General features: G+C 39.0%; 1 protein-coding gene across 4 annotated transcripts in view; it reads left to right on the forward strand.

Annotated features, from left to right (window-relative positions):
* The window catches only part of KCNK10 (potassium two pore domain channel subfamily K member 10), a 70,801-nt gene that overhangs the window by 29,256 nt on the left and 19,494 nt on the right, over positions 1 to 22,051 (forward strand). For all 4 annotated transcript variants that reach the window (XM_017813924.1, XM_017813926.1, XM_017813927.1 and 1 more), the window contains exons 2-4: positions 319 to 641; positions 9,824 to 9,941; positions 12,560 to 12,720. In XM_017813924.1, the coding sequence (XP_017669413.1) occupies positions 319 to 641; positions 9,824 to 9,941; positions 12,560 to 12,720 (602 nt within the window). The remainder of the gene's footprint in view (positions 1 to 318; positions 642 to 9,823; positions 9,942 to 12,559; positions 12,721 to 22,051) is intronic.

Consider the following 22,051-nt stretch of genomic DNA (forward strand, 5'->3'; position numbering starts at 1 on the left):
TGTATCCTAACTAGTCAAAATTTTCATGTTCTTTTCTAATAAATGGTTTTGGGCATATTTCTGAAATTTTTGCACATATAACTGGACTGTCCAGCTCTAGAGGTAATGGGTGAAGCAACCCCTTGAGGTAGCTGGTGTATGGATGAATAAAGCAGACATTGAACCTTCCAGATGAGAAGAATCTGTGAATTATATATATGTGAAGACCATGGTTATGTGAGAGTCTTGAAAATGGTGTTGAGGAAAACTGTATGTGAAGATCAAGGTCATACCCTAAGGAATTTGATTTTGAGTAAGATTTTTTGCTTTGTGTTTCAGTGGCTGTTCCCTCAGTGGTGCCAGCTTGTGAGCCCGAGCCCAAAACTAACGGGCATCATCCGTCTTCACAATTCACTGTTTCCTCACGAGCCACTATTTTTGCTGCCATGGAAGCCCCTTCTCAAGGCCTGCAGACAGTCATGAGTTGGAAAACAGTGATGGTCGTCTTTGTCGTGGTGTTAGTTTACCTGGTGACGGGAGGACTCGTCTTCCATTCCCTGGAGCAGCCCTTCGAAAGTCTGCAGAAGAACACAATTGCGCTAGAGAAGGCTGACTTTCTTCGGGAGCACACGTGTGTAAATGAGCTGGAGACACTGATTCAGGTAGGCCATGTGAAGAAGACAGTATATCTTGGAAGTTAGGATAAACAGCTTGGTGGTTCATTGGTCAACTGAGTGGGTAGGCAACAAAATTGTTCACAGAGCCCTTGGAATGGGCAGACTCTTTCCCAGTCATTTTAAAGTCAAGAAACAGAAATTATGTCTCCAAAACATTGTAAATATAGAATCATAGAATGAGCTGAATTGGAAGGGAGCCATCAGGATCATGGAGTCCAACTCCTGGCCCTATGCAGAACATCCTGAGAATAACACCATGTGCTTGAAAACCTTGTCCAAACACTTCTCAAACTTTGTCAGGCTTGATGCTGTGATCGCTTCCCTGGGGAGCCTGTTCCAGTGCTCAGCCACCCTCTGGGTGAAAAACATTTTCCTGATACCCAACCTCAACCTCTCCCAACTCAGCTTTATGCCATTTGCTTGAGTCCTGTCACTGTTCATATAAGTGGAGAGATCGGTGCTTATATTCACTAGAATAAAGAAAGATGTGTGCAAAGAAAAGCAGAACTTAGTATCTGGAAGAAATTTTTGTGAGAGATGACAAATTTGCAAGACATTTACCTATTATCTCTGTAAATTTTCAAAAAGCGTTAAGTTATTAATTCTTCCTCCAAATTAAACATGGCGACTGGAAGAGCAAACAGAAAATGATAGGTGGGATTTTTGAAATAAGTATTCAGCTAAGAATTCTGAACTTACTGGTATATTAACTTACAAGTTTACTATTGTAACTTTTAAATAAATGAAGGATGATGAAGTATACCATTAAAAATAGAAAATACTTGTAATTTAAAAGCTATGAAATCTTTAAGGAAATATTAAGTATGCAAGGATAAGCGGAAAATCTAGTAACATGCACAAAAAGTCTTTCAAAGATAGATTTATCTTTCATTGATTAAAACCTTAGACAAGGAAAATATTAGGGATCTTACGAGACTTCTGAAGAGTATCTTCCATGTGGAAACCTATCAGTTAGCCTGGAATAAATGAAAATGCGAGAAACCTAAGGAATATATTCCAAAGTTGAACTTCAGACTCTTGTTTCAGATCTGAATTTGTGTCTGAGCCTTCTAAGAGCACAACGTGTTTTCCTCTGGGGTGTTGCACCAGAGCTCTGTTGTGATTTCAGGTTGTTTGAAAGAACACAGAGCTGTCTCCTGGATTATTGTGTCTATCTATCCACCTATGTGAATGAAATTTATAAGCACTTCTATGACTATATAGGTTTTGGATCAAGGCTGGCTTAGATCACATCCTTCATGCGTCTGCAAAAGACAAGTGAACATGTTAGACTGCCAAGATTCAGGGATATTGGATATTGGATATTGTTCAGTGATACTGGATTATGTAGCTGGCTAATTAAAGAATTTTTTGAAAACATTAGAAGCAAGAAATTTGTATTCCCTTAATGGGAATGTCACTAGTAAAAGATATACAAAATGCTTTCTTTCCTAGCAGAAAGCAGAACTCATACAAGGTACAACAAGCAAAGCACCTGAGCAAGTTGGTGGAGTTCTGCATAGTGACTGCAGCAGTAAGATTTCTAAACAGTCCTTATTGTCTAGCCTAAGCTATGTAGCAAAACCGATTCTTTATTTTACACAATATTTTTCCTTCTTTCACCTCAAAAGTGGTGACACTAAAATAAAGAACAGGCATAATGGCCAGTCTTCGCGAGCGAAGATTTGGGAAAGGTCATTACCCTTCGAGCCTGCGCAGTGGATTTTTTAGGTGAGACACAGCGTGCGCTGAACTGAGCCTACCCTTTAATCCTGAGGTTCATCTGCCGGGGCCAAGCAAACTTGGACAGTGGCAGTGAGGGTCTCAGGACGTAGGTTTGTTTAGAGTGACCTTCTCTTAGATGGATTGCCTTACAGGGCTGACGAGCTCCATCTGCCCGGGGGGCTGGGAATCGAATCCGGGTCGCAGCGGTGAAAGTGCTGCACCTTAACCACTAGACCACCAGGGGCCCCAAAGAACAGGCATACTGTGTCATTAGAAGGCAGATATTCTGAACAAATTTTATAATCTCCTGAGACTCCAGTATGTCCTCAAGCATTACACTGGGTAACTGGAAGTCATTTTGCAAAGGTAAATTAAATGGGCTTAGCAGCTTAGCATGTGAATATCTTAAAGCCAAGTGATGTGAAATATTGAAACAGGTTTGTCAATAAAGAAGAAGTTTCTTTGGATTCTTCTATATGTCTAGGGGTGAAACTGGCTCCAGAAATGTAGTCGTGTATGCTGGTACAGAAAACTCTGATTGTAACTGACTTGCACAGAAGAACAGTGAACCACTGCTTGAAGATAATGTCAGGGGGTTAACACTGTGCTTTCATGCCTTCATGTTGATGATCTCAAAAGTGAGATTCCCCTGCCTGGCACAATCCATTTCTGCATTGCACCAAATGCTGCATCTGGCTTTACAACTGTGAGTTCAGACTGATGTGGCAACCTCCATGAGTCCTGGCTGATGTGCTGTGTGCAGTCAGCACCTGGCTATCACTGAGGGAACTATTCATAATTAATGTTATTTGACTACCTGAAAGCCTTTAGATGAACACAGATCATACTCTCCAGAGTGACCATGTTGATTCACCTCTGTGCTTTGGAGAATATGGAAAAATACAAAAAGGGAGACCTTAGAACTGACTTGTATTATTTTACTGTGGGGATAGCTCTCAATCTTTTAAGAAGAGGAAAGGAGTATCATGGTCCTTACAAGACTAATGATGGAAAAATTTATACCTTTGCCTAAATTTCAATCTTTGAAAGGATTCTCCTTTGGAAAACCTTTGAGGAAGATATACAGCACTGTATGAGGAAGCTGCTAAAATTTAGTGGGGATGTGACATCCTTTCCAATCTTTATCTCTAATAACCAATTGCACATATTAGCACTGGTAGCACAACTGTGAATTGCTGAGTCCAGACTTGGAAGTTAATTCATAGACTTCAGAAGTAATACAGTGATGAAAGCAGTGCAAATCCCTAGGAAGATTCAAAGTATTTTAAATTTGTATTTGTCTCTTGAGTTTTGGTTCAGGTCTGTCTAATACTAACACAATGACAGGTAACTTTTTCTTAATAGTACCAAGTATTTCACAGTGCAGTCCAAACTCTCCTGAAGTGGAAGTTCTTAAGTGCACATTTTCAACTCACATTTCTGCATCTGAACATGTTTGTTGCAGTGAAGCAAGTGCACTATTTAATGCCTTATGTGATCTACAGCTTGGAAAATAGTGAATACCAGATTAAGAAAATGACAAAACCCTGTGTTATATATCAACACTTTTGAGCTGGAGAGAACTAAAACCTAGAATATGATAAAAGACAATAAAACTTCAGGTGCTTTAAGTACATTTAGCTGTATTGTACCTCTTAGATCAAATAGCAGAAGATAGCAGGACTAGACAGAGTTGAAAAGAAAAATAACATTGATAGGTACATTTGCTAACATACTAAAACCCTTTCTTTTGTTCTTATATGTCGTAACAGAAGCTTATTAGTAGCTGGGGTCAAAACCAACTCATCTTGCCTTTGCAATAATGCACACAGTGTGTATAATGGAGACGTTATGCCTCTCGAAGCTTCCAATTTTATCCATCATTAAGAGAGGCAGGAAGACTATCATGGTGTTTTGGCAAAGTAATTCCTATGGACCTGATAAGGGTCTGTTTCTATGTATCCTGTGCACTGTGTATGAGTAAAAACTTCCATAATGAGCCCTGCTTTCATAATGAGTCAGGCAAAATGATGAAAGATGGAGAGGCTTGCTACTGTAAGAAGTGTCTTACGTTATTGGTGGGCTGCTTGCTTTTTCCTTGTCCACCAGGGTTTAGTTTAGGAGTGTGAGTGATAATAGGATATATATAAAAAATATTACCCACCTGGGAACTAAGTCTCATTATCAATGTCCACTAATGACTACAGCAACTCATTAGAGCTAGACTGTAAGCTGAAAAGAAGCAGAGCTGAAAATAAGCTAGTCAGGCTTTACTGGCTAATTATATTAGTAAGAGTTTGTATTTTGGATAGGCACTTTTGATTAGTGTTCTGAACTAGTTTTGCTCTGAAGGTAAGCAAGAAAGGGAACATCCTGTAAAGATGTTTCAGTTTGCAGCTGCTTGCTTGGTTTCTAGTGTTGTAAGCCAGCTTCTCTTTTAAGGGTGTTTCCATGTAAAATGAAAAGAACTTTCATGTGCTAGAAGAAAGCTCTAAATAGAGCAGGGAAAAAAAATACTTTGAATTAACTATGGGAAAGAGTTGCCTGTTGCTGAAGACAGGAAAAGACTATTTGCACCGTGAAAAAAAAAAGTGGTAAAAATATCTGATTATTGAGTGTTTTGCTGTGCCTCTGAAGGTTGTCTTATCTCAGCTTCCCTTCTTCCCCTGTCTTTATTTTAGCTTATTCCACCTTAGAGGATGTGAAAAAAAAGTTCAAATCTCTTGGATCCTGTCCTAGTTGGTGCAGGCACCCTAGTTTTTAACTTCAGTCCAGAGCTACTCCAGTTGCAGAGGAGACAGACTGAACCTAGGGTGCTGCACAAGTCTGCAGCTGTCCTGTATCTATGCTGCTTCCAAAACTTAGCTAGAGAAGTTTGCAGGAAGCTAAACCCTTTGGACTTAGATCTATGTGCATATTGCTTGTTGAATGCTGTAGGTCTGCCCTCAAACACAGTGCATGCATGACAATCAAATCACTGTAGGTGCAAGGAGGTCACTGACTGATTGCCACTTAAAGACCTTTATGGATTAGGCAAAAGTATTTAAGGAATGGGCTTTCAATGCTTATTACTTTTGATTATGCCTGAACAAAAATTACTGTCCTTGGTCCTTCAAAAATGCTGTTGGGCAAAAGTGAATAAATGGGAATTTATAATGAGAAGCCCTTAATCACTGTTTGAGGGATGATGAGAATAAATAGAGAGGTAGGGCATATAGAGAAAAGTTATTAAGGAATTAGTTATTAAAAGCTTCTTGCTAGTGAGAAGCATCCTAATAATCCTAATAGAGAAACATCTGAGCATGAAAGGCAATTAAAACAACTTTTCGTATGCCTGATAGGAATCTACTTGGAAAAGAATTGTAGAAGGAGATAATCATTATTAGATTAGCATGATCTGTAGGGAGGAATTAAGAGAAGTAGTAAAAAAATGGCAAGAATCTTCTTTTCTTATTAAATTCCTATCCTTGATTACACATAGGGTAGGTACATCCTTTGAGTGGCTCAGCACTCAAGAAGGCTACTATACTTGTCCTTGGAAAAGATTTGTCTTCTTCGTGCTTGGGATCTTAGTGGAGGAATTATGGAAACATGAACAAATGAACCAGGCCTTTCTTCCCAGAGAAGGTTTCTGTCTCCTCATCAGCTGCACTAGCTCACATCTATCTTGTTGCCTATGGGCATAACTCTAGACTTTTTCTTGATACATCCACCTTATTTAGTGTTCTAAATAAGTATGTAAGAATGTGCCTAATATATTAGTGAAAACTGGCATGTACTTACACACCAAGGAGGATTCGGGTACAGTGAGGACAACCTAAACTCCAGGTGACAGGGAGCTGGCAGTTGTGGACCCCATCCCAGCCTCCACCAGGGAGGATGGCTGGCTGTGAGCAGTCAGGGACATCCCCTAGTCCAGACTATGAGGTGCCTCCCCTGGGATGGGGACAAGCTGAGGCTGGGCCAGGACACCAGCCCACAGATCAGGCCCCAGCTCGACAGAGCCTGTGGCTGGGCAGGGCAGATCTGCAGCAAGCTGGAGTCCAACACTTGTATGGTGCTGTGGGGCAGGGACAGTGAAACCCCAGTAGCTTCTGTTTGGTATAAGGAGAATGTCATTGTTCTAATATCCATTGAGAAGAGATACTATTGTGTCCTTATGTTGTGGAGGAGAACTCTTGGCACCTGGTGATACAGATTAGTGTTCACTGTACTTTTCTCTGGGCTTTGAGTCCTATATATTAACAACTAAGCAGCCCAGTATGGAGCCATCCCTCGTTTAAAAGTATTTAAATATTGCTGCCTGAATATCAACAAGTGGAATTGATAAAGCCTATTCCACACTGATATGGAGTTGGATTGCACTCTCTTTGGGAATACAGGATTCAGTTGTCCTAGTATCACCACAAATGCTGGGGTTTTGCTGGCAGATTTGCCTTCAGTCCCATGCAGACCATGCACCAGACCACATCTTTTTGGTTACAAAGGGACTGTAGTATGCTGATACCAAAGGGGCCGAGCGTAAAATACACATCTGTACAATGACAGTGAACCAAACTTAAAATTGTGATCGGAAATACATGTTTTTAAAAACAAATAACATTGAGTGCTTACATTTACTTTGGTAGTTTTTAATTTCCTTCACTCCTACCTACCTGTAGGTAGGTACATTCATTACTTGAACAGCAAGGAAGACAATTTCATCCCTTTGAGGTATTTCAAGTTATTGCCTTCCCTGAATTTCAAAAGAAGAATTACCCTAGGTTGGTAGTTATTCATTAAAGAAGATTGCTCTTTCAATTAATAAAGTATACTGAAAAAATATTGTGTACTTGTGTACTGTGCTTGTAGCTCCTTTTGAGAAGGAAGAAGGGATCAGGAGAGGAGTAAGTGTGAAACAGCTTTGGGTACTTTGATGACCTGTTACTTTCAATGATACTTCAGCTATAAAAATAGCTGAAACTACTAGTTTAAAATGCCTTAAACATGTAAGGTTTGTCAACAGAGTGGTTAGAACTCTGGAAAGCCTATCTGAAGTTTCACAGATTGGAAACTGTAGTAAAATTTCGTGGTCTGTGTGAACTGTGAGAGTCTTGCTAGTGACAGTGTTCTTGTTTGAGTTTTGTGTCAGTTTTCATCTAGTAGGATACTTCTGTGAAAGTGGACTTGTGGTGGTAGTAGTAAGGCATCCTTTACTTGTTGCATGACCTGAAACTAAGTGCTGTTAACTGTAGACTGATTTTGTCTTGCTGTTTGCTTTCTGTCCTGTCATTGCTGTATGCAAAATGCTATGTATTAAAATATAGCATTGGAATAGTTGGATATTTATAAATGAATGATGTCAGTCAAGCTTTAAAGAAAAAATGAATATATTCGAGATGAGAAGGAAGCCTGAGAATCTCAAAGCTATCTAAGGCAACGGTACACTCCTTCACTTCAGGGGTTAGTGTTTGGCCCTAATAGACTTGCTAAACTGTGTAAACTCAAACGCAATTTAAGTGTAATTAGCTTGCTGACATTCACTCACTGAAAGGGAAGGCAAGCAACATTCCTTGGCAGAAGAAACATGCCAGGGTAGCTGACAGTGTGTCATGGCCTATTTAAACAGGCAACCTGTCTGTTATGCTGATTTATGCTCTTCTGCATAAACCAACAAATGATCTCTGCTTTAACACCACCTGCAATATGTCAGCAACTGGTACAGAAGCCCTTTCAAAGGGTTTGGTCCTAAACACTTCCTTTCTCTATATCCTTGTTTCTTGAGGTATGGACAGGTGCCTGAGGAACCCTGGCTTTCTGCCCATGTGAAATGCAACCAGTCCAGCCTGAAGCTTGCTTGTGCTGTAGTTTCACAATCAGGTTAGCCTGGCATGTAACCACTCTGCTTTTAAAAAAGGCTGCCCTGTACTGATCTCTTTAGATATAGCTGTCTCTGTTCTTGCCCATGTGCCTCTTCTCCCACTCCTTTCCCTTTTTTGGGGCAATGTGATGAATAACTAAAAACTGGAAGTAGATTAGCTGAAACTAGCCCAAGCTAAAAAAGCAGTAGAGGAATATTTATGAGCATGAAGTCAGTTAGAAATATAGGCAAAAAATGAGTGAGAAAAAGTGCAAAATGGAAGAGGAAGAAAAGAAAAAAGTATGGTAAATAAGCCATTGGAGGGGAGAGATTAATGAAAAGTGAATCATGAAGGCTAGGGAGAGAAGTGGTGTTAGATCAATGTATTTAAAAGTCAGTGCTAAAACCATAAGCGAATGTGAGGTTACAGAGAAGATCAGGAGAGAAATCATAGACATGAACAGGTGAGAATTGGGACAATGGTAAAATAAAATGGTTACCCTTGCTTTGCACATGGACTGTATAGGAAAAGGTGAAATATAAAATCACAGTGACAATTTATAGATCGTAAGTCAGAGGTGAAAAAAGAAGTGGTTAAAAAAATGGAAAAAGTGAAAAGAAACCTGTATTGATAGGTGGGAATTCTGTGTGGACAAAGACAAAGAAAGAGAGGATGTAAGAGGTAGCACTTTGCTTCTCCTGTTGAGTCCAGCAAGAAGTTCACCAAAACTACCAAGGCTAAAGACTGGTGGCAATATTTAGAAGGAGGAGCAAATACTAGAGTGAGAGAAGAGGAAAAGATCTGGCAGTAGTGTGAGTAGCGTGATAACAGCAACATGAAGTGAGGTTGCAGCAGAATGGGAGAAAGGGGCAAAGAGCTGGAAATGTTAAGAGGCAGAAAGAGAAAAGCTTAGTTCCTTTGCAGTGGTTTTGTGGAAATTAAACTTAGTTGGGAACATTTGTGAAGGATAAAGGCAGTAATTTTAGCTGTTGTTCCAAGGTAAGGTCTGAGTTTCTCTATGATAGAGAGTAACTTGCATGAGATCTACAAGCAACTAGAGAATATGTGCCAAAGGGAATCTCAAAAGTGAACTTAGAGCAATTCAGATGAATATATATATACACACACCATATTTTTTCTCTAGTTATCATAAAATATAAATTAATCAATTATTAATTGTCTGGAAATTAAAATCCTTGGCTGACTAGCTTCAGTTGACTTCACAAATGTTATTTGTATTTACCACCCTTCTAGCTGCTTCTAACATCAGCTGTTCCCCTTGGGGAATTTTTCCTTTGGCAGTACTTGCTTCAAGAATGGTATTTATGAATCAATTTGTGGTGTCAGTCCTCTACTTCTCAACTTCTTTGTATCTTTTGTCATTTTTTAATGCATTGTATCTTTCTTCCACCTTAATGGCTATTCAGTTCAGTCATATATTCAACTTTTGCGTACAGCAGATGCTACTATACTTTGAGCACATATTGAAAAGCTTAAACCTAAGCTGTTTCCATGGTCCTAGAAATTTCCCTTTGTAGCCTATACCAGCTTGCATAGGATACAGTGAGACATGCATAAGGCTGATTTGTTGTCTCTTTGCAGCATGCTGTTGATGCTGATAATGCAGGAGTCAGTCCTGTAGGACCTTCTTCTAACACCAGCAGTCATTGGGACCTTGGAGGTGCCTTTTTCTTTGCTGGAACAGTCATCACAACTATAGGTATGTTTATTTTTTAAAATACATAGTCACACTGAGACCTGAATAATGAAATAAATTTGAGGAAGGTAGACAACAAAGAAATAAAGTAGCTGAACCGTATTCCTCTCAGTTTGCAGAAGGCATGCCTCTGGTATGTGCCAAGGGCATTGGGTCTCTAGGGAAGTGTCAGAAGCAGCTTACACATTTAGGATAGAACAGCAATGCTGAGCTGAAAACAAGTAATACTGATGCAGGCTTTATAACCCTGTTCTTGATGTAGATGCACACAGTCTCAATTTTCACTAAAAAGATGAAGAAGCAGTACCCAGTGAAATTCTATGGTTGTTGAGAATTTGGATTTTAATGTTATAGATGAATTTGCCCATAAGGGTAACTTTCTTCCTAAGTACATCAGCTAATTTTGGCTTATGCTCTGAAGTTTAATATCAGCAATTCTTCTCATATCCTACTCCCTGTAACTGGAAATATATTCCCATCAGTATTACATCCTTTTTAAAATCCTTACTCGCTTTCATATTAATAATTGGAAGGAATTCCACAAATTATACATTGTGTAAAAAAATCCACCTTTTTTTCATTTTAGAATTCATGGCCTTGAATTATTGACGCATTTTTCTGTATTAAATGAAGGGGTATATTGAACTGCTCTATTCACTTTTCTTGAACCACTAATTTTACTAACATAATTCATGCCCTTATCATCTGTCTCTCCATGCATTGTGTCCCATGTAATAAGTCTCTTGATCTCTGAATGTTAGCCTTAGATATCCTAAGGTTTTTATTCGCTCCTCTGTAAGCCAGTTCATCTCCTGAAGAGTGTTCAGCCAGCTGGGATTTCAGAGGATATTCTGAAGGAAGAAGAAAATAAACCAATAACATTGATGATAAAGTTAATCCCCTAATAATTATAGAGTAGTTTTACAATTTTAAGCTTGATCTCAGTGCTGTCATAGTTAGAGAGCAAGAGATCTGATTATTTGGAAACAACTGGCAAATTGTTGCTCTTTGTTTGCATTGCCTTTGAGTATTATTCTGCTTTAAATAGTGGATAAAGTGATTCTCCATGTTAAAGCTGTGATGCACGCACTGGTGACTGTACAGACAAATAACCTGACAATCACATAACCCTTCATTGAAGTGTGAGAATCTAACTAAACTCTGCAGGTTTTTTATGCAGGTAATATAACAAAAAAATCCCGTGGCAAGGAGAATACTTACTGCGGTGATCATCTCAAACTGGAGTCTGTGCCTTTGGCTCTGCCTTTTCTTTGTTGTCAGAGTGAGGAGGAAAGAGTGATTGTATGGAGCCTCTCTGTGTTCCTCTATATATTAAGCTACATTACCGTATATTTTTAATGGTAGCATAAAACCAGCGGGTGGCAAGAAAGGAAACATTTCTGATTCAAATGTAAGAAAACCCTTTCTTAATATTTGTTTACTCAATAGACCCAAGCGACAAGCTTTTAAAATACTCATTAAAATAAATGCCACTGTGTAGGCATAGTTTATTTAGGTATATTCATTGACATTTGCTATTTAAATAACGTATTGAAAAGACCTTGGATTTTTGCCCATATTTGTTTTAAATTCTTCATGAATGAGACTTTTATAGGCTTCATAAAGTCTGTGTATTTTGTCAGGAAATAAAAATGACTTTAGTTTATCCACCAGAGAGGCCTGTTAGGGCTCCTCTTAGGCAGAAAATCAGCAGACTAGCTGGTCAACTGCAGTCCAGTGACCTGTGGAGCCTGGATTTTTTTTGACTATTGGGAGAAATCTGGGATCATGGAAAGGACAGTAGGTTATGGGACACACAGTGTTGTATGTCAGCATAGTTCTTTCACCATCTCATGACAGAGAGATATATCCAGTGCCAGTGTCACCAACCTAACAGGATGAGGACCAGACACTCCCTTAGATCTCCACTTCTCTGGATGCTTTGTTTTATCAGTGATTTGTGACTGTGTGATAATCTTTAATATTCTAGTACTTATGTGTAGTTAGAATTCAAATATCTATAACATTTCAATAAAGATACCTGATCTTAAATAAAAAGTTGCAAATATTACTGTCACAATTCTTGTTTTTTTCTCTGTAACATTTTAACAGAAATACTATGGCTACTGGAGTCATAATGCTCTATTGAATAGAGAGTTCAAGGGCAGATTTGCATAGTGTGGGTACAGTTTGGAGGCTGCAGTGTAACTGGTTGGTATGATGAAGGGCTTAGGAAATTATGAGCTAACTACTGAAAATAATTCTTTCCAGGTGAATCACACTCCCATCAGGAAACCATTGGCACAGGCCAAGAGGAGCAGCAGTGTGCAGGCACTAGGCCAGCATGGAGGGATTTTTCTGCCATGATGTCAAGCTAGATTAATTAATTAAACAACAGTTTTAGATAGGCTGAATCTATAGAAAATCTAGGTAACTGAGGCTAAAAGAAGAATGGAATAGCAGGGAGTAGCTTGCCTGGGAAATGACATCATGCCATGAAAAGTCTATAAATAGGAATTACAGATATGCCTGCAGGAAGAGCAGTGTTTTAAATCCTGTTAGTTTTTTTCTAAAAAGCTGTGTATAAGTTATGAGAGTCTGACAATTGTTTTTCTCCTCAGGGTATGGGAAGATGGCCCCAAGCACTGTTGGAGGCAAGGTTTTCTGCATCCTGTATGCCATTTTTGGGATTCCACTGTTTGGCTTCTTGCTGGCTGGGATTGGAGACCAACTTGGAACCATCTTTGGGAAGGGTATTGCAAGGGTGGAAAAAGTTTTCAGAGTAAGTTCACTGTCAGTTTTTTGCTGGTGTTGTGTAGCTCCTAATTCTGTTGCTATTAGCCCTGCAGCCCTTTTTACATGTTGGGCACCATGAAATATTTACATGTCTAGTTGAGATTATGGTTAATGTCCTTAAGGGCCTCCTTAGCCAGTGGAGAAAAACAGACTTCTCTAGATGGTGATGCAGGGGTTATAGGTCTTGTTCTGAATTTCCTTAATGAGGGTATCTCTGGGGAATGTATCTCCTAAGCTATGTTCTTTACAAGGAATGGTTGTAAAACAGCCTTCAAAACACGACAGGTTGCTTTGGACATATATGTCCGTTCACTGAAAACAGACAGAAGGTAATGGTAGTGTAACTTCTGGAGGAACAGGAATGTGGAGTAGGTCCTGACTGTATTACTAATAAAGGCTAAAAGACTTGGAAAGTAGGGTTGCTGCTGTGAATGTGAACTTGGGAAGAGAGATGGCTGAGTGATGTGTCTTCACTGCAAGCAGACAGATGTGTTGGAGTACATCTGCAGCTCTATGACAAAAAACTGCTGTAATGCTAATAACTGAAATCATCTTTACGGTATTTACCTCTGTGTCTTCCCTAAATTTTTGTATAGACTTTCTCATACGTAATTTCCCTTTTTTGTTGCCAGTACCCTCTGTTTTTGAGTCTGTATCATTGTAAGCAGTTTATTCACAAGCAGTGCCAATGGTTCACTTCAAGGATTCTCTTTTTGAGGCAGAAGGTATAGAAGTGACCTGCATGATGCTTCCCTTGGAGGTGACATAACAGAAGTTAAGAATTTCCAGGGACTGAGTGGATGAGAAGCTGTCCAAGCTGGTTAGTTTAATAGGCATCTATTTCTAAAACATTCCCACAGATGAGAGCAAATTAGTTGTAACTATCTTTGAAAGGAAGTAATTAAATATTAGACTGGAGTATGAGCAATTTCCATTTTGATTAAATGACAGTGGAGTGTCCCAGACCAGCCATAAGTAGTATCTCTCAGACTAAATGTGGAAAAAGGTGACTAGTGATTATGGGTGAGTAAGCATCTACATGCCTGTCTGGGGAGCACTTGAAAAGGGCCTGTATTTTCATTAAATGAAAATAAGGTTATTGAAAAGCGTCTCAGGTTAGTTCTGCAAAAACAGAAGTAGCAAGATCCCTTGTTTCTGTTTCGTCTACCATTTTATTATACTTGCTTCTCTTCAGTGGAGTCTCTGAACCTTCCAGCCTGCTTCTGCCCAAAAAAACCAACAATCTTGAGGTCATGATATGAATGGAGAGTCAGAAAAATTTGATTAATTGTCTGCTGAGTGACTTTCCTAGTGACATGAAAAGACCAGTAAAGTGTCAGCATGATAGTTAATGATTAATCAGAGAATCACAGCATGGTTGGGGTTGGAAGGGACCTCCCTGCTAAAGCATAATACATACTCAAAGTATTTTGAGATTCACAGATGAACGTTGATACTAATATTTCATACAGAATATAGCCCTTTGGCAAATAATGTGAGTTCTCTTGGTATTCCAAGTATTCCTTCCTTTTCTTGAGTTAATGCAGTTGCTTGCTGTTTATAGCCATCTAAACGATTTGTTTTTCTCCTTGGTACTTTGTCAGCTTCCAGAGGAATTTAGAGATCTGTGGTCTTCTTGTTTAGCAAAGATGTATGTTTATTCCTTTGATTTTGATTCTCATAAATCCATTACATCTATTCTTTTGTGATTTGGTGGACAGGGTTATACATAATTTCCTTCATTATACTTAGTAATGGGTTTCAGCTATTTGAAATATTCCTGATAGAGTTTACAATTTACATGCATTTTAATAACTAAATACCAGTAGCTTCACTTTAAATTATAATTTACATAACATTTTACATATGCAGGATATAATAATCATTATAATGTTAGTAATTATATAATTTATTATCACATCGTGTTTACATGTTTAGGCTTCATAAATATTTGGATCTGATCAGGTGAACCCACAAGTGGAGTAACAGTTCTTGATTTAATTCTGAGCACTAACAAAATTTAATTCAATATGTAACTCCTATATCTTACTTCGTAATTGTCTCCTTAATGCATTCAAATTCAGCATGTTTGTGGGCGTAAAACAACCTGGTACAACCTTTAAAGAAGGAACATAAAAATTAGGAGAATAGTTAGCAAGAAACAAAAGGAACAGACATAGGCTAAAAAGATACTAAAAAGCATAATATAATGTCATGTGGTGTGCCTGACAAATCTTCTGGAGCTAGCTCAGTGGTCACTGAGTGGGTATCAATGATCTGGTGATATCGCAAACTGAATTTTCAAAAAGCTTGTGACAAGTTTCTCATAAAAGGCATGTTGTTTTGAAAAGCAGTTAACAGAAACGGAAATCAGTGCTAGGTCTCCCCCACGGGCCTTTTAGTGGAGTGTCTAAGATGGAATTCACTAGCTACCTGTATTATTTGTCCTCGAGGTCAATTTGGGACAGTCCAGTTTCTTGTAGAAAGAATGAGAAGAAACTGCACGTGTATACTACATCAAGTTTCCGTGTTCATATGCCTCAGCACTTTGCTTCTGCCTGTATCTGACTCTGTTTATCCCATTCACTCCTAGTGCGTGGCTGGTGTCAGGGCAGCCAAGAGTTCCTGAAATCCTTGCAACTTTGTCATTGTCTGTAGAGGTAGATGGGATTTGAAGGCAACTTGATCTTTCATTGAGGTTAGGATATTTTTGAAGCTAGGTAAGAGGCACTGTGCATACACTGGCAGATGGGGAGCAGAGGAAGATTTCTCTGTTGGCACAGCAGTCTTTTCACCCAAAGCATTTCCTTAACAAGTCTCTTGCGCTATCCAACATGAGCATGGAGCCCATGCCACACAAGGGACAGCTTGCCTCTGGCATTCCCTGCCATAGCTGGAAAGATGAAAGGAGGATTCCTCCCAGAAGAGTTGTGCTAGTGCACTTCTGCTGCCTCTGAAATGACCTGTGCAGAGCCCCACCAAACCTACCTTAATTAGCAGCACAAATGAGGGCCTTAGAATCCACATTTAGCTGTTGCAGTGATCAGCCCACGCATTCTGTGAGCATTTTAAGAACAATTTGAACTCCATGAAAGAGACCTGCTCTTATCAAATACATAGTACCCTCACAGTATTGACAGAATATTTCACCAGAGGAGCTGGACACATGCCACCACTCATCTTGAAATCCAAAATGTTGCCACTAATTTCAGTGTGTAACTAACCAGGGAAACAACTATTCATTTGTGACTAGGTAGGGCTGGAAGTATTTAATTGCAAAGTAATGCTTTGTGAAAACTGGAACTTTTCATGTACCATTTAGGAAAGGGAAGCACTGGCAGAGTGATGCTGTGTGGGATATGAGGTGGTATCCTGAACACCATGCATTGATTAGTCTATGCCATCTGACCTACTGGAGTAACTATGTTTGGTACAAGTAAATAAATATCAACCTGGTCAGAGATGTAAACCAAAGCTTCCCCCACACAAGCCCTATCTTCTCAGCTACTGATTATTCCTGTATGACCCATCTTCAGTAATATGGGGGAGAACCTGGCTCCTAGTCTGGTCTTACATACATACAAGTCTGATTCTCCAGAAAATGGGTATGTACAGGGCCACGAGATTCACTCTATACACTGATCACAAGCATTCAGTGTCTAGGTCCAGTGATGAATCAGTTCTCCCAGCACATCTGGGAAAAGCAACTACACACTTAAAATCTAATTTAAAAAGTGGCAATTCCTATAAATAGTTTTTCACCTGGTGAAGCTTTCCAGACACAACAGAAATGAAATATGCATTTCAAGGTGACATAAAACCATAAAAGTAGTATTTTTGTCTTACAGATATGAGGGATCTTATGAACAACCTGTGAATGTGTCTATAATAAACAGTAAAACAAGCTCCATTCTTTAGGCTTGCTCTGTACACACAGGGACTGCAACCATCTAAAGATAGAAAGGAAAGCACTCCATAGGCAGAGCACACTGTTACAGAACACAGCAGCTGTGTTAAATATAGGCTAAATTCAGATAATCTTTATTCAAACTTTGAATGAGTATTTAGATTCTCACCACAAGTAGATGAGATTAGCATAACCTGAACGATCTTCCCTTATCTTGCAGTTCAGTACAGATGCAGGCACTCAGCTTGGGTACTGTGTGCTTCTGAGAGCACTCCAGGATTTTATGGCTTCTGAAGTAAAGCCATTGTGAACACAGTTCCTGGATTTGGTTACTGCTTTCACTCCTGGTTTACAGCAGGATGCTGGGGATGGGTCTGGCAGCACAGCTGCTAGAGTGTGAATTGCAATACAGGGATGTGAAAGAGCAACCGGAGACATGGGTGGTAGCAAGGCTGCACCACTGAAAATACTTTGTGCTGAAAGGCAATGCCTCTGTAAGCAACTCAGGCTTCACTGAAGCAGGGACTTGTCAGAACAGACACATCTGCTAACCTGTCTTTCAGGGTTCAGCTTAGGAACATGTTTTGCTCCAGTTTTGAGACACGTGGTGTGAAAGTGATCTACACTTTTTTAAATTTTTTTCTGAAAGGCAGCAGTACACATCACCTAACCTTAGAACAGTCCTAGGAAAAGTAGTTCTCAGTTATCAGATGAGGCTGTGGGAGAGGAGTGAGAGTAGTGAAAAGCTTCCTTTTAGCAACTGCCAAAGCTCTACATTTCCTAAACTTTGTTGTTTGTCTTTCTGAATACATGCGATTTACCCTAGCTACCCTTTCTCTTAGAGATTCAACTCCCTTCTAGAGATTTTTATCTTCTTTGTTCTCTTTTCTTGCTGTATAAGTGACAGGAATTGTTTTTACTAATATCCTCCCTAAAAATGAATGGAAAACAGAACCAGGGAAAGAAACTTTGTATGAGAGAGTAACTGGGCAGAGGAGGAACGGTTAAAAATACAGTCTTTTTAACTAGTCTCCCCTCTGTCCATCCATTTGCTCTATTATCTCTCCTCTTTCTCTTTCCTCCTCTTCTTTCCCTTGGCTCACATCAAAACTGTCAGCATTATATCTGACACCAGTGCAGGACTGATGAGATGTCAGCAGTTTGCTACTCAAAGAAGTTATTTGAGGTTTCCTTGAAGTACCACATTTACCTCTTCTTCCCTAGGGCTTCCCATAGCCCAGGGTCCTCCCAGAGAGATCCCATCTTGCACTTTCCCTTCCAGCCCCATATTAGCATAATCAGTCAGTCTTGTGAGAAGTGGCTGAGGGAGGTGGAGTTGTTACCCTGGAGGAAAGGAGGCTGTGGATGACCTTATCACTGTTTACAACTGCTAAGTGGGGATCAGTCTCTTCACCCAGGTAACAAGTAATAGGACAAGAGAAAATGGCCTCAAGGGGAGGTTTAGATTGGATATTGGGAAAAATTTATTCACTGGAAGGATTGTCAAGCAATGGAATGAGCTGCTCAGGGAAGTGGTGGAATCACCATCCCTAGAAGTATTTAAAAGACATAGAGATATGCTATTCAGGGACATGGTTTAGTGGTGGAATTGGCAGTGTCGAGTTAATGGTTGGACTTGATGATTTTATAGATCTTTTCCAACATAAATGATTCTGTGATTATATGGCAGAGGGAATTTTCCCTCATAATTCCTAGAATTCCCTGTCACCAGCAGAAGTAATGTTTCTCATGAACTTAGTTAGATATCTGCAGGAAAACTTAAAGGAAGAAGTTATGCAAAGGCTTTCCTCGCACACAAGATGACCTTGTTACAGAAAGACCAAAGGTGATGTAGCCTTGGAGAGAATGATTATGCAGAGCATGGAGTATGCTGACTAAAAATATTTTGCATTTGATTCCTGTGATTCTGTGCCTCTCTCACAAGTTGGGAATTTGGTCTTTGAAGCTACTTCTGTTTTGCTCAAGGAAAAAAGTTATCTGCCTGGTGAGAGCTTGTACATATAGAAAAGAAGTGGTTTACAGCGCTGATTTACAAACCCAGAACAAATGCATGTAAACAGTCTCAGCTCACGATCTGTTCTTTTGCCTGTAACACCTTAAAGGTCCATCTGAGAGTCACACTTCTCTGAGCAAGGTTAAAAAAGGGGTGTTTGTGGGTCAAAAGGGGATTACTTTATGTGTGTAGATACTTATGTGGTGTTTGTTTCAAGTAGGCATGCATCTGAATGTGCATTTCAAATCTTAGCATCCTGAAATTTAGGAGTGATTTAAAATAAAATCTGCTCCCAGATCTGAATTTTGCGGTTAGTTAACACTAGGTTTATGGGTACACACATAAGAGATTTGCAGCCAATGTGTTTTTCTTCATAATCCTTATAAAGCATATTTTGCTAAAAATTAACTTTATAACATAAGAATAATAAAAAATGTTGTTACACTCTAGTGCTTGCTATCAATACATCCATAGTGCCTCACTAATATGATGAGCATTTTAATTTCATTTTCAGTTCTGTTTTAAATCTGAAGACATGCATTTGTAAATTATGATAAAAGTGAAATTAAGGAATGCAGGTACTGTAAGAATCCACAAATTGCAGCAACTCTGTAGGTTCTATACAAAGAGCATGGCAGAAAGAGCAGCTTGGAAGAGCAAAATACAGCAGCTAGCATGGTGAGCAAGATGCACCATGCTCTGAAAATGCTCTGCCTCTGTTTATTTCAGCTTGTCTTCCTTGTCAAACTTTATTTAGACCAAAAGGAACTGTCTTTAAAAACACAGTCAGTGCTGAGATGTTAGACTCTTTGGGATAATTTGTCTCTTGCAGTTTAAGGCTGATGTGCTCTCCTCAGGAAAGCAGACTTTGGGACAATGACTTTTGAAGCATATGGAGATTTAAACAGTGTATATCCCAACACACTGGAGATACTGGTTGTGAACCAGTTCTGATGGGTGCACTCCTCTCTCCATCCTCTTGAAAAGAAGTTTCAGCAATGCAGAAACAATAGCGTGCGGTGAGGAAGAATGTTTCAATCCTTTCAAAAAGCATTGTCTGACAACTGTTAAAGTCAAACTCCTGAAATCCAGGACTTCATTGTCAAGATGTGGGCTCCAGCTTGGAAAACTCTAGTTGCATTTTCCTCTGGTTCGTCAGTAACATGCCTGTTACAAAGGGAACTGCTAATTTCTCTCTGTGCTCTACAAATGTATGCCTTTCTCTACTCCTTCCCACCTTGGCCCTCCTTTACAAGTGTAGTTCTAATTGCTTTTCTTGGATGCAAAGCAAACCAGACACAGGGCCATCTGAACACTTCACTGGAGTATATCTAGCAATGGCAGGAGTGTGACTGAAGGCTCTTATGAAGGTGAACTGGAGTATGAAGGGCAGGCTTGGTATTTTTACAATGCCTGTGTCTGAAATACTTTTCTTCTTGAGATACTGCAGGCCACATATTTTTTTTATGTTTCTAATCTGTGCTTTAATTATGGTGATGGAAAGATAGCAGGAAGTTTTGTTTTAGCTTTTGATCATCACCCGGTTTAGTAGTTCTCATGCTCCAGTGCCAATAAAACATCCAAGCGAAAAATAAACCTCTGGGTGAACGAGACAACTGATGGTGCAGGTTGTGACTTCATTATGTTTGGTGACTCTTCATCAACCAGAGCCAAATTTGTCTCTGAATTCTTTATTTGGTTCAGCCGCTGTCTTGAATATGTTGATTTTACTCTTCGGATGTCTTACCCCCTCCATTATATTTGGGTTCTAGGAAAGCATTTCTTTCTGCATGGACCTAAGATAGTATACTATACAAAAAAATTAATAAAAAATCCCAGCTTTTGACATTTTTATGCCCTCTAACTGGGTATTTAATTCAGTTAGTGATGCTTATAGCTATTCTACACTTCAAGAAAAGAAACTTAAGTGTAGCAGACCTTTTGCTGACTTGTTCTTATCTTCTGGTCTTTGATGGTGAGTATGTTATGTTTAAAGTTTTCATGAGCTGGCAGTGTAACACATCCTTCTTTAATTCTTCAAGTCAATAACATCTTGAAAATTGGCATATAATTTAAGGGTTAATATTAACTCAAACAGATAAATTCAGATCTTGACATCTTTGAAAGATCTTTTAAATGTTTTCATTTTATCTACCATGTCTGAGGGTTTGCAAGAGGTAGAGCATCAGCCTGAGGCATCTACAAAGGGAGGATCATGAAAGGTCTTGAAATGAGTCTACCTCTAAAGAGAGCCCGAGGAGGTATTGAGCTTGGTGGTAGTTGAAAGGGCATAGAAAGAGAATTCAGCAGCTCTAAGATTTGAAAACATGTCAACCCCAGGAAGAGATAATAATTGCTCTAATTTTAGAATCAAATCAATCTCTCTAAAAACTTGATAGTGTAAACATGGAAAGAAAGACTGTTCTAAACATAGGCTTTAAAACTAGCTTAAATCCAGAGTATAGTGTTGTCCGGAAACATCAAGCCAGCCCCAGTGCACCAAAACTGAAACACAATATCCATTGAAGTCCATCGCCCAAAGTAATTATCACTGGCATTACTGTATCATCTCTTTCTCTTTTCATTTTTTCTTCTTAATGATTTAAAACTATTAGAGGCTCAAGCTTTCACTAATTCTTCTCACTAGAGTCCTACTTTTGTTACTGAGCTTCAGTGTTCATAACATTTTGCAGCTCTTAGAAACAGAATATTACACAAAAAATGGTCAAGAATCCATGATTAATACAAAGGCTTTATCACTGTTCAGGTATCTGCCTATTGCAGTAAATTGTAATAGTTCATTTTTCTTTTGGGATGCAATTTTCATTGTATTGCTTTCTGATTGTGGATAGACAGCAGCTAGTATAGTATATAAACACAAGATCCTCTGTTATCTTTGGGTTTTTTCTTCATCTGCTTTAGTCCTTTTTTTCTTTGTAGGGTGCTTAATATTTTAGCACCTGTTTGACTGTTTACGCAGAAGTAATGAATAAACCAAAGACAGGTGTAGCAGGCAATTTGTGGTTAAAAAGTTAAGAGCAAAGTAAGAGAGTATTTGGTAATTGACACTGAGAAAAAGGGTTTTCAAACCCTTCTATGTGTAATGGATTGATCTGGAGATGATGATTTAATTTATCATCCTTAAGAACATAAAAACAATAGAATAATGAGGAATTAAGTGTTCAGGAAGGAGTTTTCTTCCACTGTTAATATACTCAGGCTATTTTTTTATGTACATCAGGGATAATTTCTGGAATATGTTCTCTGTCTTTTTGCTCCCTTTGTCTGTTTATTTTCTGGTTTTTTGTGGTGAACAAAGATGAGTACTATTTCTTTCTCTATATCAAAGGCCAATCTTTGTCACTTCTTGGCTTGAAACCAAGTTAGTATTCAGAA

The sequence above is a fragment of the Lepidothrix coronata genome, unplaced genomic scaffold, assembly GCF_001604755.1.
Source record: "Lepidothrix coronata isolate B3197 unplaced genomic scaffold, Lepidothrix_coronata-1.0 Scaffold43, whole genome shotgun sequence".
NCBI lineage: Eukaryota > Metazoa > Chordata > Aves > Passeriformes > Pipridae > Lepidothrix > Lepidothrix coronata.